Raw genomic sequence first — 14,947 nt, forward strand, 5'->3', positions numbered from 1 at the left:
TTGCCATAGTAACTGACTCTGAGTTTAGATTACCTCTCTTTGTGAAACGGGTTTAACTTACCCCGCTTCACGGGTTTAAGTTACCTCCGTTTCTGAAACCGAAAACTCAGAGTTGCCCTCATTTCGGGGTTAACAAACTCTGAGTTTCGACAAAACCGCCTTCTTGAAATAGGCCCCTGGTCAAGAACTACAGGAAACGTTTGACCTCTGTAATTGTAAACAAAGGTTTCTGTACCAAATATTAACACTGATTTTCTCAGGTGTTCAATACTTATGTTCAGCAGTGCAAGACAAATAAATTCTTTAAAAATCATACAATGTGATTTCCTGAAAATCTTTTTTTAATTCTGTCTATCAGAGTGGGAATGAAACTACAATGTGAATTTCAGACCCCTCCATGATTTCTAAGTGGGAGAACTTGCAAAATCGCAGGGTGTTCAAATACTTCTGTTCCTCACTGTAGCAGTATATCAGAAGCAAATTGATCTAATTAGAAGATATAAATATGTTAGCATGAGTGAATAAGACCTTTTATCCAATATTAGGGCCTAATGTTTGTAACTTGGTTGTTGTTCATGTTTGCACACAACCACATCTGTCCTGAATGTCAGCATAACACTCTCTGCAATCAGTTGTCATAATCCATTTACATATAATTCTTTGGCTCAGATGTCAAGCAAACATGATGTGCTGTGATGCTGGAGCATTACTTCTTAATTTACCATTTACATCAATGCATAGGAACTGGCTTAACCATGCCATGGTGCTGAGCTGACTGTGTCACTGACCTTCAGCTGTCTAATATTTCAGTCCTTGTGTTTCTCTTCTGCCTGGTTAGAGGTGACCACTGAAGAGGACAGAGCAACTCCTGAGTCCATCAACCCTGATGAGATTGAGGTCAATGTCAACTACAAACCAGATCCCACTGACCTGGTCCTGTCAAGTGTGCCTGGGGGCGAGCTGTTTGACCCACGCAAACACAAGTTTTCCGAAGATGAGCTCAAGCCACAGCCTATGATCAAGAAGGCCAAGAAGGTGTTTGTGCCCGAAGAACAGAAGGTATGCTGGGAAGGACAAGGGGAGCCTCTTGAACACAAAAAGTTACTGTTGGCAGTTAGTTTTACTGTGTTGGAGCATAGTCAGTTTTATGTTAAACACCACATCGGACAGGGAAACTGAAGCTTAAAGGACTTCGAAAAAGGTTTTATAATAATGAATTTTACATTTGGAAACATTTGCTGAGGCTGTTTTCCAGAAATTCCTCCAGAAAACAAAGCAGAAGAGGAAAACATGCTTTTAATTTTGAAGTGTAAGGCAGTGTACCGGGGTAAAACTCCATGCTGAGGTGCTAATGCTTGGCCTGTGCACGTTCTATTTTAGCTGAAATTTCATATTCAGGGTTTTCCCTAGTTTTCAAAGGGCATAGGTGTGGGGGTTGTGGTTGCTGGGGAGTTTGAAATTAATCAAAGGAAAATTTGAGTTTTTTTTCCTCTTCTTTTACAATTATCCTTAATATTTGTGGATGAAATCTGGAATATAGTACATATAGTCAAAAGTATATTCTTTTTTTTTTTCAGTGCATACCGTAAATTTCTCCCTGTTGTTTTTAGCCTACATTCATTCTGATTTGTCACCTAAGGGCCTCATTATGTTCATTAGGCTTAAGGTGCTCTGCAGAAACACTTAGGTGCTGTGCCTAAGCCTTTCTATGGCAAGGAAAACCCCGATATCCTCATTTCCTTAAAGAAACTTAATTATTGGCTTGTAATTTCACTGGCCAGTTTCTGTATTCACAAGTGATGTAAGGGAAGGCAACATTTGAAAATAAGGCCAAGTTATTGTGAGGTCTGGCAACTCACAGTGACTCAGCACTTTAATAGTCTGCAATGTTTTCCTTCTTCCTCACTCCCCAAGAGAAGACTCGTTGTGTTACATGCACAAAGGAGCTTGGCTCTCGACCATATTACAGGCTCAGTTAAAGTTGGGTTTGGGCTAATGCGTTGACAGAAAGATACATAAGGCTGTTAAACCAGTTTATCTCAGGTAACCGAGCTGAGAAAGCAAGGTAGGGTCTGGTGTTGCTTCTTTGACTCAGTTCAGCTCCGCTGTTTTTAAAAAAAAAAAATTTGTACTCTACCTCCCCAGGATGATAAGTACTGGGAGAGGAGGAAGAAGAACAACCTGGCTGCCAAACGCTCGCGTGAAGCTCGCAGATTAAAGGAAAACCAGATCACTGTCCGAGCTGCTTTCCTGGAGCATGAGAACACAGCACTACGTTTGGAGGTCACGGAGCTACACAAGGAGTGCAGCCAATACAAGAACATCATGAGCCGCTACGAGGCCAAATTTGGACCACTGTAAGGCACAAAAAAAAGACACTCTAAATGGATGTCCATATAGCAGATAGCACAGTATCAGTCACTTAGTTTTTACAAGTCAGGTTAGAGACATTGTTGAGTCCTGATTGTTAGACATCAAACAAAATGCAGCACCAAAGAGAGGATGCTCGGTTGCTGTGGACACAGACAGATGAGAGGGTGGAAGACTGACAGAATGATGCAGGTTAAAGCTGTATTGGTGGGTGAGCTGAGTAAATGCATCACCTGACCTGACTTTGACCATCCTCCTCACCAGAGTACGGTGAGACACACTGGCTCTGGCAAACAGGCATTTCTATTAGAAATGGGACTACATCGTATGAAAGGGCGTTTTATTGGCTTGCTGTCTAGAGAAGGGTTGAGTGCTGATTGTCCTGATTGTGTGTGTGTGTGTGCGTGTGTGTTAAATAATGTGTGACAGCAGACTCATGAATGGATAACGTGTGGGTCAATGCAGGTTCACTAAACTAATGCTGTGCCTGCTTCTCCTCTATGAAAGGTAACAGCAAAAACTGAGCGAGAGTATAGAGAAGAGCAGTTGCATGGACCAGTGTACAACAAGCCTCACGGTGATGCCGTTTGCCTTTATGTCAAATATTAAAACTTACAATCTGAGTTTTTTTTTTTTTTAAACTAAAATCACAGGTAGCCAGCTGATTTACCAGAATGATCCTGTCATGTTCTCGCTGTGTAATGTCTCCCTCTCTCCTCCTCACCTTGTCATTCATCCTTGTTCTCTTCTCTTTCAAGCTCGGGGCTGGAAGACCAGTAGACACCAGCTGATTTATTCATTTATTTTTCTAATGAATAAAAACATTAATACCATTTGGGGTGGTACATGAGAGCACTAGAATCAGTCAGATGAAGAAGAGGATGAAGAGGCAGAGGAGGAGTGTGTGTGAGGGCATGACCTCTTGGAGGTGCAATGGCATGTTAAGACCTGATATATGGTTTATATTTTTTTTTTTTTGTGACTTATATTCATCGTTCATGTGAGAGAAAAGGGGTATTCAAGTACTTCTTCGGTGCACTCCTTTAATGAAGTGTACTTTTACCGTGTTTTGTAGGCCTTTGGCTGAAAGAGACCATTTATCATATTTATTTTGGTGAAACTATGGGGGGTTGTATTTTATATATATTAGACTGCAACTTGGACTAAATTCTTAGTTATTACAGTAACATAGTATCGGAAATTAGCTGATTTAGGTTGCCTCCAGTTCTTTCCAAATTTAAATGAGTTCAGAAGTTCACCTGCCTGTTTTCATTTTTAAATTTGTTATGTGAAGACCTGGGATTTTTTTCTTTTTGATCACCAATGTTTAACTGTGATATTTCTAGTAAGCTTCTTCAGGGGAATTACAGGGACGTGGCCAAAGCACAGGCATGTTCACTTCTCTTCATGTCTCTTCAAGTGGCCCTGTTCTCGGTGTACGTCTCACTGTTGCACTCGTGCTGTGTTCTTCAGAAAGTAGGACGCTTGCTTGGTTTTCTGCAGGTCGCCATGTTCACTTGATCAGTTGCATCAGAAGTGCTGTGTGTACAATCCATGCATGTACTCCAAATAGTCATAACCTAAAATGACACTTTCTAGCTTTTTTTTCCCCCATCAGTTTTACATATCTGTTCAGTATCCCAGGACATAAGAACTCCAATACAGCACCCAGCAAGTTTTAAATGGGCTTTGTTCAGTTATGAGCAGTGAAATTTCCAAACTAAAAGCTTGAACCTCTTGTTGATCAGCTGACATTTGCCTCCCTGCTGGCTATGTCTCTTGAGTGCTTTATTAAAGGCAGTTAGTTAGGGCTGTGTGAAAACACACTGTGTTGTCTAGAGCAACGGCCTAATTAAATCCACCCAGCTCGTACTTAACAGCAGGTCTACAATTAAATAGCTTGAGATAAATTAACAAAACAAGGTAGTCAGAGCACATGGACTGCAGCATCTGTTAAATGTTCTCCAAGAGGTCAAAATATATCAGCTGTTATGATTCATTTGTGTCTAAACCGTCTTTAGCACTTCTCTCTGACACCTGTGAGATGAATTTTTATGTTTGTGACAAACCAGGAAGTCTCAAATGCAGGCTGTATTGGGGCTTCTGTTTCACAGGTTAGGAGCCCCATACATCACTTAAGTGTCTTCTGTGTCTAATGCAGTTTCAATGCATTGTGCAGTCTAATGTTACATCTGAGAATTCGAGTTGTAACATAACCCTGGCTAATTTTAATTCTCTTATTTTGACAAAGGGAAAGCTGTTCTTTGCTGCTGTGCTTCCATTCATAGTCAGACTGACTTTTATTTAAGATAAATTTTATATTGTCTATTTTTCTGGGAAAGAAAATGTTATTCAGGGAGAAAATATTTACAAATGAAATCTAATCATTCCTTTTTTAACATAACATGCAGTAAATACAGCTTTGCCTGCTCTTGCATGTTTTCTGCATTTGTTAAAATGAGCAGAGTGTAATTTTTCAACTAACTACATTAAGATTGTCCATTATCCACACCAACGTTTGTGAAAATAATTTTACCCCCGTCTCATTAATGCAAGTCAAAACATCTCACTCACCATAATATCTTTTTAGTATAATTATATTGAGCTTCTAGACCAATATTTTTTTAATGCTTACTGTTAGAATAGAGATTACATCAGCTTTCTATCTGGAACAGGCCCGTCTGTTAACGGTGAGGATTTTTCCTAATCTTCCCGTTTCCATCTTTGTAAAGAAACATAGTGGTATTTTAGTGGGCTAACTTGTCTTGTATATACAATATGTCTAAATAAAGCCTTAGAAAGTCTGTGCAGGGTTGTTTCTTCGGTTTGTAGCAGTGCTCACCTACAGTTCTACAAAACCATGGAAATTTAATAAACATTTTCGTGGCAACAGCTGCCAATAAAGGTCATATTTATAACAGAAAGATCCAGAACATGTATTAACTGGACTTAATGTTGAGATCATTTGGAAACACTTGCTTCAACTGAATCTTGTTTTTATCTTGGGGGGGGCAATATGTTTATGGAGACACTTGATTAGCCCGCATCTAGTTCAGAGACTAATAACCCAACAATGGGAGCATGGAGAGGGTTTCAAAATCTTTACATTAGCAGTCACACACACAGAAATATAAAAGTTTTATTGTCAAGTCAAAAGTTTCTTGAGGTTTTAAAGAAAATCTGCAAATGCTGAAAAACTACAACAGACTGTTGCATAGCATCTTCACCTCTTCTTGAAGCCATACTTCTTCCTTTCATAAAACAGATCAGTTTTAGAGCTGCCCAAGTTTACAATCTTTGGACATCCATCTCGCTGTAAAGACAACAGAGACAGGAGTAAGAATGGGGAAAAACATTCACATTTTGAAGAAGCTGGATATATGTTCTATATTCAGGGTTCAATTTAAATTGAAGTGCTGTTTGTTCTTATGGCTCTCTAGATCACAACATGCAAGTGCACAAAAATCTAGATTTGGCCTGAATAAATTCTTTAACAGTCTCTTTTCTATTTAGACACTACTGGTTAGTGTCAGAGAAGAAGTAAAGCGTGCCAAAGGATTCTTACATCTTTTTCCTGGATCGTGCACTCTTTACAGTAGTAGGCATCAGACACTCCAGGTCCTCCACAGATGACACAGCGCCCCTGATAGGAACCATAGTTACACTCATCACAGATGCGTACAAGTGTGCATGGTCTCACGTAGGAATCACAGATGACACACTTGCCATCACCTGAGGAAGCAGGAAAATGAGGGATGAGACGATAGGAGGCAAAAATATAAACAATTATAAACAAATTGTGTTTCATTATTGCCCTCACCATTACTAAAAACAGCAACTAAATAAGCCAAATGAAAAAGGTTCAAAATAATAAAATTACCCCACCATAATGTTACATTATAAAACAGACATGTTTCACTTTTCCATTTGTCATGTAATAAAGCAAACTGTAATGGGAAAATGCCATAGTTTACATGAAAAACACTCTAAACTCTACTTACTAATGGTATAATACAGGAAACCTATGATTGGTGTTGGAGTGTAAACAACTGAACTGTGATTAACGTTAAACCTTTGCAGACCTCACGCTAATGTTTAGCTACTATTACGGATACACGGGTAAGATAAAAATAAACTTTAACAGCTAATTTAAACACGTGTCTGTTAAAACAAAACTGACTGTAATACTGGTCATACACGTAAGTACTTACATTTCTCGCAAAGTCTCCCGATAGCTGAGAAATAAAAACAAAGCAGTCAATGTGGTTAGGTTATAAACCAGCTAGATTAATTAACCTTTTCGTTTATCACGTTCAGCCTACAGTAAAATTCTCTATTAAATATTCTGTGAAACTAACATGTCATCCTAGAGAGTTACATTTGTAGGTTTTTATTCATTTTTTTTTACCAACACGGTGGTTAACACACTCTCAATGAAATCGAAATCCATGCTTTAAGTTAGCCGCTATCGTTATCGTTATCCCAAGCAAAGCAACAATGAAAGAATCCAGCTGCAGCAGAAATAACACCATTTGATAAAGTGTGAAACGCAGTAGGTTAACACTTACCAACACCAGCTTGTTTTCTGCAAAAGATCAAATCTGGATGATGTTTAGCCATTGTCGGCTAACGTAAGGCGAGCGCTACTGAATTCGTTCAACTTTCACCTTTGACCTGTAAACTCCGTGTGCGGAGTTGCATTACCGCCACCTAGCGTCCCCAAACCCAAACTACACAGCTGCAGAAATGGAAACGCCTTACTCCCACCCACCTCACCACACTCACCAGCACGGTAACAGCAGTCCTTCAAGTTCCTGGGCTCACTATCTCCCAGGACCTGAAGCAGACACCCAACATCAGCATCATCACCAAGAAGGCACAGCAGAGGATGAACGTCCTGCATCAGCTCAGGAAGTTCAACCTGCTCCAGCAGCTGCTGATTCAGTTCTAGAGAGGAATTATCGAACCTGTTCTCTGTTCTTCCATCACCTTATAAATATACCTTAGTATACGTCTGTCTGACAAACTGCATCTAAACTGTGTGTGTATATACACACTGTTTTTCTTTTTTTGTTCTCTAAGTCTAATCTGGTTTTCTTGTCTACTCGTTGCCTTATGGAAGCAGATTGTACATACACACTGAGAGTCACTGAGTCAAATTCCTCGTGCGTCCAGCACACCTGGCCAATAGAGCTGATTCTGAGTCTGATAACAAAAAGGATAATGATCTTTTCAGGTTTGTATAAGTTAATCAAATATTAAAATTCTTTGTTGATTATTTCATTTTTCAATTTATATTATACTCAGTCTAGAAAGGAATTACACAGTAGACTAAGGAATCTAAGTCATGTGGTATTTTGTAAATAATCTGAATAACAGTTACGGTGTTAAAAATATTTTGTTCTTACAGGACCTGCCAGACCACGGCTTACAAATATGTGACGTCACTACTACCCGGCACATCTTTGTCAGTGAACAAAATGGCAACGTACTGTCTTACTGTCGCCCGGCTGCAGGTAAGAGATAAAAACGGCAATTGTTATCATATTTATAAGCCAGAGAAGGGTGTCACCTGTTAACTACGATTGCATACATGTAATGTGATGAGAATCTCACCCAACCAGAGGACTCGGGGCGGTTACTGCGGAAAAATCATCTGTGAAACAGTCACGGGTTTACTGGCCAGGGCAAAGTGTCCCGACTGCACAAAACACATCCAGTGGACAGTAGCTAGTTTGTCACTGACCTAATAAAGTCCGGCGAACGTCTTCGTTTAATGTGAAGTAATCACCGGTATGGTCAGTCCTTTAATTGACGTGGCTTTGCTACTATTAGAAATGGAGTCGAGTGTTTAATAATAATGTTAATCAGAATGAGCTTTATTGGCCAGGTGTGCTGGACACCAGGAACTCGACTCTGGTACAGCGGCTCTCACTGTGCAAGGTTAAGCACAAGGTTAGAGCTCTCGGCAGGCACACAGCCACGCAACGCGTAAGAGATAGAAAATATGTTTGGTAAATTGCAGAAATCAGTACAACAAACACAGTCTTATCCATTAATTTGGTGGGAGAGAGAGGAATTCGTTCATTCTGTCAAAGTGAGCTGGACGCGTGTCTTATGGCCGGTAACGTCAGTGTGCTGTCAAGATGATGGACCACTGGGTGTCTCACAAATGTCTGCAGGAGTTCACTCTGAAGAATCAGTGTTTTTTACTAATACCAAGTGAATAATAAACATCAGTAGATTAAGCCTCAGTCTGAAAAGCCTCTCCAACAGTGTTAGTACATAATAAACCAGAACTGCCTGTTGAATTCACAACCAAACTTCCCATCATGAAACTACAGTTTCCATATCTGTATAATTTTATACACAAAAAAACTTCTTGGGTCAGTAATAGTTGGAGCTGGAGTTGCAATTTGTGCACTTCTAGTTTTGTCTGCAGCTCTGTGATAATGTTCATTCTTCTGCCGCCGTCTCCCAGCTGGCCCTGGGCCGTGGTGCACGGCGTCTGCATGTATCAGCAGCTTACAGAGCAAAGGCTCAAGTGGCCATGAGCCGCTTTGAGCCCGCTTCTTTCATCAACTACGAAAAGCTCCAGTCCAACGTCGACATTGTACGTAAAAGGTCAGTGTTCTCACTAGTGTTTGCTCTGATTTGTGTGACTGTTTGAACTGTAATGTTTGTTTGATTGTCCTTTACCAGTGTTTTTTATCATAGTTATAACCTTTTGCTGTAGTGTACCAGCCTTCAGCAGCTTTGTACTAGTTCCTTCTATATTGTTCCTTTAATGACTCTTCATTTCCAATGACAGCAATCTAATGTGAATTAAAATACGATTTTTAAAAATATTATTTCCAGACTCAACCGGCCCCTCACCTTGTCAGAGAAGATTGTTTATGGCCACCTCGATAACCCCCACAGCCAAGAGATCGTTCGTGGTCACACCTACCTGCGACTGAATCCCGACCGCGTGGCTATGCAGGATGCCACAGCCCAGATGGCGATGCTCCAGTTCATTAGCAGCGGCCTGCCAAAGGTGGCTGTGCCCTCCACCATCCACTGTGACCACCTGATTGAGGCCCAGATTGGAGGAGCAAAGGATCTGGCCAGGGCAAAGGTGAGGAGTCTTATTTATTATTTTCATGTTGCAATGATAAAGTCTAGGACTTTATTGATACATACATACATAGCATCTTCTAAGCAACTGAGCTGTCCTCTTGATTCTCATCTTAGGAAGTCAACAAAGAGGTCTACAACTTCCTGTCCAGTGCTGGGGCAAAATATGGAGTTGGCTTCTGGAAACCAGGTTCTGGAATCATCCATCAGGTATTATTAATTAAAGTTTGGATGTTGTTTTGCCCCAGAGATAGCACTGGTTAAAGCCACTGTTATGACAGCCTGCTAATCTTTAAATGTTATTTCAAACAGATCATCCTAGAGAACTATGCCTATCCAGGAGTGATGCTCATTGGTACAGATTCCCACACCCCTAATGGTGGAGGACTTGGTGCCATCTGCATTGGAGTTGGAGGAGCTGATGCTGTAGATGTCATGGCAGGAATCCCCTGGGAGCTCAAGTGTCCCAAGGTTAGCAGGATGAAGTGCTTAGTTGGCATATTTCTGTTGTGTTTCTCTTTCCATCTCAGAACTTTCTAACCAGTTTTCTCCTCGATCTCTCCTCTAAGGTGATTGGCGTCAGGCTGACAGGAAGTCTCTCTGGCTGGACGTCTCCTAAGGATGTCATCTTGAAGGTGGCCGGCATCCTGACGGTGAAGGGAGGTACAGGAGCCATCGTGGAGTACCACGGACCAGGAGTCGCCTCCATCTCATGCACTGGTCGGTCTAAAATGTTTTCCTCACCTGACTTCATTACACTTGACTATATTCTTATATTTGCTTCTCAGCTGTTTGGCCCTTATGTCATATAACATTAGGGAAAATGTGACGCGGTCTCACTAATATGTCTTCATTTTCGTGTGCAGGAATGGCCACCATTTGCAACATGGGAGCAGAGATTGGAGCCACAACCTCTGTGTTCCCTTACAACCACCGCATGAGGACCTACCTGGAGAAGACTGGACGTGGGCGTATGTTCAAAGCTTGCAATTTCCATATCTGTGCAGCTCTCTCTTTTTTTTTTTTAAGCATTTCAAACCTTAGTCATGTTGCACAGCATTGAAACCCTGACCATAAATGTTGATAGAAAAGCTTTGGATCCAGCTACTGATGCAAACAGACATAACATTTAAAAAGGATTACAGTGAAATGAAATGGTAGAGTAAGTGGGAAGGTGTGTAATACAAATACATACCCTGTCTGTTTTCATATTTACACATTTTTTGGAAGATTTACTTGTAATAAATATCAGATTTAATGTCTTGTTAGTGTCTCAACACTGTCCCTGTCATTGTTTTGTCTCAGAGATTGCTGCCTTGGCTGATGAATACTCAGACCTGCTGGTACCAGATGAAGGCTGCAAGTACGACCAGATCATCGAACTCAATCTGGACGAGGTCTGTGCTTATCTTTGGTGCCTTCATCGCACAGTTCAAAGTTGACAAAAACAACAGGAGGGGGGGGGGTGACATGAAATGAGTGAAAATTCAAATTTACATTTATTCTGAGATGAATGAAACAGTAAAACCTTTTTTTTTCTGCTTGATTCTAGTTCTGTTGAATCAGGGAAGTCATGGGTTGTTAGGTCAGTTTTGGTGGAAATAGTGCAAATATGAGTGTCTGATTTTTTTCTATACGTCTTTCAACACGTGACAACATGTCTAATAAATGACTGCAGAGTGTAAGTGAGAGGTTCACATCATAATAGTGTTGTCTGACCTTTGTGCTGTTTTGTTTCCTAGCTGAAGCCCCATATCAACGGACCGTTCACCCCGGACCTGGCTCACCCAGTGTCTAAAATAGGTGCTGTGGCTGAAAAGAACGGCTGGCCGCTGGAGGTTAAAGTTGGTGAGAATTGATCAAGGACAGATCTGCTGTACAGCTTTATTCATACTATTTACATCACTAAGTGACAGAAGACAGTGTCTGAGTTTCTGCTGTAATTCTGTTTGGTTCCTTTCCTCGTACAGGTCTGATCGGCAGCTGTACAAACTCCAGCTACGAGGACATGGGCCGCGCTGCCTCTGTGGCCAAGCAGGCTTTGGATAAAGGCCTTAAGTGTAAGGCTCAGTTCACAGTCACGCCCGGCTCTGAGCAGATTCGTGCCACCATTGAGAGAGATGGATATGTGAGTGCCAGCACACACACACACACACACACACACAGAAAGCAGAGTTGAGCCTCCTCTATCCAGGGTGAAGTAATAGAAGCTGTAATGTGTTTGTCTTCTCATAGTCAAAGATCCTTGCTGATGTTGGAGGCGTGGTTCTGGCAAACGCATGTGGGCCCTGCATCGGGCAGTGGGACAGGTAGGTGAAGCCATGACTTAGATTGTCAAAATAGTTCAGTTCAACTTGGGTGTTTTGTCTGAGTTAATGTGTTTGTATTCAGGCGTGATGTGAAGAAAGGGGAGAAGAACACAATCGTCACTTCCTTCAACAGAAACTTCACTGCCAGGAATGATGCCAACCCTGCAACACATGCCTTCGTCACCTCCCCCGAGGTCACTCTACTAGACAGACAGATGTTCAACACTTGGTCCACTAGTTTTGACCATGCCAAGTATACAGAAGGTTACATTTTTATGTTAAGTGCTTCCCATCTCTTCCTCAGATTGTCACTGCCCTTGCCATCGCTGGCACATTAAACTTCAACCCAGAGACAGACTACCTTACAGCTCCTAATGGTGAGAAGTTCACGCTAGAGCCGCCCAGCGGAGATGAACTCCCTGCAAGGGACTTTGACCCAGGTCAGGACACCTACCAGCATCCACCCGCTGATGGTACCAGCCTTAAGGTGGACGTCAGCCCTCAGAGTAACCGGCTACAGCTGCTGGAGCCCTTTGATAAATGGAGTGGAAATGATCTGGAGGACATGCAGGTCCTCATCAAGGTCTGATGTCTGAGATGATGACATTTTCATTGCGGCTAGAGAGGGAGTGGAGGTGGTTTTTACCTGTTAGCCTTCTGTCCTTGCAGGTGAAGGGCAAATGCACTACAGACCACATCAGCGCTGCTGGACCTTGGCTGAAGTTTCGCGGTCACCTGGACAATATCTCCAACAATATGCTGATCGGTGCAGTCAACAGTGAGAACGATGCAGTCAACAAGATCAAAAACTGCCTGACAGGAGAGTACGGAGGAGTCCCCGATGTGGCCCGGCACTACAAGGTGAGGGCCATGGAGAGGGGCGGTTCACGTGCTGGTTTATGGCCCAAAGCTGCTCTTCTTTGGCAGCCTCCCAGTTGTTCCTCACTTAATTTATCCTAGGTCGCTGTTGTGGTTTTCAGTTGGGATGCACAGAGTTAGAGTGGACCTCCATTAAAACCTTCTAGCTCAAAAAGAATCGCATCTTCCATTTTTCCCTTTACCCATTAGGATCTTTCTAGAATCGTAGGAATTACATTGCTCTATTTCCTATTTGCCCCACTGAAACATCAGATAAATGTTTCTTTGGTGTGTCGCTGTCTTTTCTAATATGCTTTCCATTCTCTTTTGTGTAGGCCAACTGTGTGTCATGGGTTGTGGTCGGAGATGACAACTACGGTGAAGGCTCCAGCAGAGAGCATGCAGCGCTGCAACCCAGACACCTGGGAGGACGAGCCATCATTGTCAAGAGCTTTGCTAGAATCCACGGTACAGGGTGAACTGTAAAAAATTCACTATATGAAAAGAACTCTTTGAAGCCCTAGCAAACACAGCAATGGTTGAATGTTACCTGTAGTGAGGGTGTGAAGTCATAGACCTCAGCATTTGCATTTTTTTATTTCATATCATTCAGCCTGTGTTAACAAACATGTCCCCTTCCTATCCTTAGAAACTAACCTGAAGAAGCAGGGTCTGCTCCCACTGACCTTCAGCAACCCATCAGACTATGACAGGATCTGCCCTGATGACAAAATCTCCATCAGAGGCCTCAAAACCTTCACTCCAGGGAAGGTAAGAGCGCTTAGCACCTTATACAGCTGCCTGCTTACAGCTTTTCTCCTAATTTTTTTTAAAACAATTGTTAATGAGAAGAAAACGTTCTCCCTGCAGCCTCTGACCGCAGTCGTTAAGCACAGCGATGGCAGTGAGGAGACCCTGGAGCTCAACCACAGCTTCAACAAGACACAGATCGAATGGTTCCGGGCAGGCTCTGCCCTCAACAGGATGAAGGAGCTGTAGCACTGAGGAAGAGGCATGAAGAGGGAAAATGTGGACAAGGAGGATTTTCAGGGGAGAACAGGGAGGTGAGGATCACAGGGAGGCAGGAGGATGTTAATAACTGCTGCCTTAGCATACAGTTGGGCCTGAGCTGATGTGTTGGTATACCTCTAAGAAGTGTTTGTTACTCCTGACTAATCGCCAGGCTAATGTTGATGATGGAACATACATCATTCTTGACAGTATTGTAAGCTGCTATGTTTCAAAGTTGAACAGTGTTAGAGATCAGAGCCAGTTGTACAAAAAGGGGAGACACACACATAGACTTTAACACACTGAGCTTTGATCGAAGCAGTGACATGATACGCTGCCAGCTGATGTGCTTCCAGTGGTTTTGCAGCAGTTAAACAGGTCCATACTGGAGCTGAGCCAGTTGAAGGCAGTTGGTCTCCTTGTTGCTTTCAGACTGTGCTACCTAGGAACAGTCAGGTCAGCATGCTCCTGTGTTATCTAAAGGCCACTCTGGATTAGGTAACCACTGTTTTCGATTGTATCCATGGCCCTGTTTTAAGTGAAGCTGGAGTTTCTCAACAAAACTTGTTGCAACACATTCATTCATTCATCTGCCCCGTTAGCCTGTCTGCCCCCTAGTCGCCACAAGGAGACAGTGTGCTGTCTATAAGGGACAGGACCCTGCTAATTTGATGTAAATGCCCACTTTCAAAGCAGTACCTAAATGACAGCAGTTTTCTAGGTATTGTTGAAAGGCATCCTGGGAGCTGCACAGGTGCATGACACAGATAAAGTGGGTTCCTTTAGATTTAGATTCAGCCAGCATTAATTCTGTGACCTGTGGGACTGAGAACCACTGCAGACACTTCCTACTACACAAAAGGACTTGTCTAGTTTAATACAATGTAAGAATGCAGCACATTACCCTCTTCTTCCCTCAAACTGTCATTAACCTCCCGTCCCGATCAAGCTGAATCTCTCAAAACATATCACAAGGTTTACCCATTGTTTATTTACTTAAACTTTTTTTCCTGGCGAAAGGTTCAGGCCTTTTGTTTTCCCCCATCCCTGCAAACAAAATGCATTGAGACGTGAATCACTTACCTCTTATAACTCACTGTATGTAAAATGTCTGGCTCTATATAGTGTAAGTGTGTGTGTTATAGAAGAGCCAATGGGTTGTAAAATAAGAATTCACAGCTCTCATTTATTCACATTGGCTCCACTGATGTGACTGAAATATGTTTGTGGAAATATACAGTGATGTAATGATCTATCCTCTTCATTAAAACTCTGATTAAAAA

The 14,947-nt window shown here is 42.0% G+C and overlaps 3 protein-coding genes across 3 annotated transcripts in view; 2 read left to right on the plus strand and 1 right to left on the minus strand.

Annotated features, from left to right (window-relative positions):
* Window positions 1-5,174, plus strand: part of tefa (TEF transcription factor, PAR bZIP family member a) — a 10,349-nt gene extending 5,175 nt beyond the window's left edge. Inside the window, exons 3-5 of the mRNA XM_020620344.1 lie at window positions 839-1,059; window positions 2,146-2,357; window positions 3,129-5,174. Coding sequence (XP_020476000.1) covers window positions 839-1,059; window positions 2,146-2,357; window positions 3,129-3,150 — 455 coding nt within the window. The 3' untranslated portion in view covers window positions 3,151-5,174. The remainder of the gene's footprint in view (window positions 1-838; window positions 1,060-2,145; window positions 2,358-3,128) is intronic.
* Window positions 3,979-7,144, minus strand: phf5a (PHD finger protein 5A). The gene is made up of 4 exons (XM_020620345.1): window positions 6,939-7,144; window positions 6,582-6,605; window positions 5,936-6,102; window positions 3,979-5,683 (listed from the first exon to the last, which is right to left on the minus strand). The coding sequence occupies exons 1-4, from the start codon at window positions 6,988-6,990 to the stop codon at window positions 5,594-5,596; spliced, it is 333 nt and encodes a 110-aa protein (XP_020476001.1). The 5' UTR covers window positions 6,991-7,144; the 3' UTR covers window positions 3,979-5,593.
* A 381-nt stretch (window positions 7,145-7,525) lies between these two features.
* aco2 (aconitase 2, mitochondrial) lies at window positions 7,526-14,947 on the plus strand. The gene is made up of 18 exons (XM_020620343.1): window positions 7,526-7,606; window positions 7,781-7,886; window positions 8,852-8,994; window positions 9,229-9,487; window positions 9,604-9,696; window positions 9,799-9,957; window positions 10,056-10,206; window positions 10,353-10,457; window positions 10,792-10,883; window positions 11,229-11,334; window positions 11,457-11,614; window positions 11,722-11,795; window positions 11,878-11,989; window positions 12,100-12,378; window positions 12,465-12,656; window positions 12,989-13,121; window positions 13,303-13,424; window positions 13,524-14,947. Exons 2-18 carry the CDS (start codon window positions 7,851-7,853, stop codon window positions 13,650-13,652), a joined length of 2,343 nt encoding a protein of 780 aa, XP_020475999.1. The 5' UTR covers window positions 7,526-7,606; window positions 7,781-7,850; the 3' UTR covers window positions 13,653-14,947.

This window comes from Monopterus albus, unplaced genomic scaffold, assembly GCF_001952655.1.
Source record: "Monopterus albus unplaced genomic scaffold, M_albus_1.0 scaffold236.1, whole genome shotgun sequence".
NCBI classification, from domain to species: domain Eukaryota; kingdom Metazoa; phylum Chordata; class Actinopteri; order Synbranchiformes; family Synbranchidae; genus Monopterus; species Monopterus albus.